Source organism: Eurypyga helias, unplaced genomic scaffold, assembly GCF_000690775.1.
Source record: "Eurypyga helias isolate BGI_N326 unplaced genomic scaffold, ASM69077v1 scaffold11172, whole genome shotgun sequence".
Classification (NCBI taxonomy): domain Eukaryota; kingdom Metazoa; phylum Chordata; class Aves; order Eurypygiformes; family Eurypygidae; genus Eurypyga; species Eurypyga helias.
The window spans coordinates 2197-3970 of record NW_010236651.1 but is presented as its reverse complement, the minus strand read 5'-3'; the positions used below and the strand labels follow the sequence as shown (position 1 = coordinate 3970).

Here is a 1774-nt window from a genome sequence, read left to right as displayed (position 1 = left end):
GCACAGATCCACAGCACAGCCCCGTACTAGATGCGGTGAAAAAAATAAACTATCCCAGCCAAAACCAGCACAGGGGCGGTTTGAACTCAGTGCAAGTTTAGATTCTTAGAAATGCTGTCTGCATTTGGGTGTCATGAACTCTGGAAAGAGCATCAGACCGAACAGACTTCCTAATACGATCGAAGAGATATCCCTGGAAGAACAGGCAGAGTAAAGGCAGACTGCAGGTGTCTGTGCAGCAGCTGGCACAGCCCTCGGCAGTTTCCAAAGCGCAGGTCACAGAACGGGTTTGCTGCTTTCCCTCGGAGTGCTCTTTCCAGCAAGGAGTGTGACACTCTTGAGTTTCTCCCCAGTTTTGGCGTCCTGTGTTGCAGAGTAGAACCAGCCTGGGAAGCCAGCAAGTGCCAGGCTGCTTTTTCTGAACAGACATTTTATCACGTTGTTTCTTGTTCGTCTTCCTTTCAGAGCAGTGAATTGAATCTTTACAAAAGTGATTACGGATCTCTCAGTCAGTAGCGAGAGGAAAAACCCCAACATAAAACTGAACGTAATCAGAGTTGAGTGGTTTCATGCTGAGCTGCTGGTTTATGTGCAAGCAGATGCTTTGGAACTCTCCAAAGCAATGTGCTCAACTCAGCCACCCAGGCCAAGTGTGGTCAGAAGCTATCTCCTCGTTTCTTTTGGAAAGTGTAAAAGAGCTTGATTAACTGCCCCTTCCCACCCCCACCCCCCTTCTTTCACATGCTGGTGCCCAAAGCAGCAGTGTGGATCTCCTTGGTCTTACACAGTTGGCCTCAGTCCTGGGCATCTGTGATTGGGTGACGCTTCTCAACCTGCACAGTAATTCCTCATGTTTATTGGGATCACAGCTAGGATTCCACTGAGACTGGAATCAAAGAGATGGAGAGGATCTGTTTCCAAAGATGATGCAAAAGCTGAAAGGACACAGTTGAACTGTGTGTCACAGGCGAGTGGCTGAAGCAGCAGATAAGTGTTTAGCTTGGGGCTCTCCTAGCACTGCTTCTTGTGTTTGTATTGCTTCTCATTTATACTTTTCTGTAGATGGAGAAGGACATGAGAAGTGACACAGAAGAAAGTGACAAGGATGAAGAAAGAGAAAAAACTGTGGAAAAGGAGAAGACCAGGGTCGCGTATTTCAGCAAGGTCACAAGCAACAGTTACATCCAGAGGAATGGCTCTGAGCCACTGAACAATAGAACCCATCTGACCAATGGCCATGTCAAGGAAAGATAGCTGCTGCTGACATGCTTCTGATCCCGTCTGGAATGAATCCAGTCCACTGTCCTTAGAAACATTTAGAAACAGTTTTGCTTGTTGTGTAGATAAAATGGAGTGCAGCTGCAGTATTGTGGCTGAATTCCTTCTTCCTGTAAACTCTCGGTGATATCTGGAGGAAGTTTATGGCCTTTCTTCAACAAAAGCTTACTTTAGGTTATAGCCTTGAGGCAGATAGAAGGGATCAAGTGGTTTGACTTGTATTAGACTGTACCATAGTTGTTAAATGTGTTAATCTTGAAAAATACTTCCAAAAAAAGAAGAAAAAAAGCAGGTAAACTCTGGCAATGTCAAGTCTTAACCACCCAATGTTGTTTGGTAGGAGTCTGTTTAGACTTGATCAGCCTCTGCTGATTTATTGCCACTAAAGATGATGGCTAACAAGTGTGAGACTGCAAATCTTAATATGGGGACGCCTCTTCTGAGAATACAGGTGCCCCATACACACTTGGAAAATTAAAACTTGAGCATAGTGCAA

The 1774-nt window shown here is 45.2% G+C and overlaps 1 protein-coding gene across 1 annotated transcript in view; it reads left to right on the top strand.

Moving 5' to 3' along the window:
* LOC104506275 (ceramide synthase 4-like) overlaps window positions 1-1254 on the top strand; it is a gene marked incomplete at its 5' end in the record, with an annotated part of 16690 nt that extends 15436 nt beyond the window's left edge. The window contains one exon of the mRNA XM_010147174.1: window positions 1063-1254. Coding sequence (XP_010145476.1) covers window positions 1063-1254 — 192 coding nt within the window. The remainder of the gene's footprint in view (window positions 1-1062) is intronic.
* Between the last annotated feature and the right edge of the window lie 520 nt (window positions 1255-1774).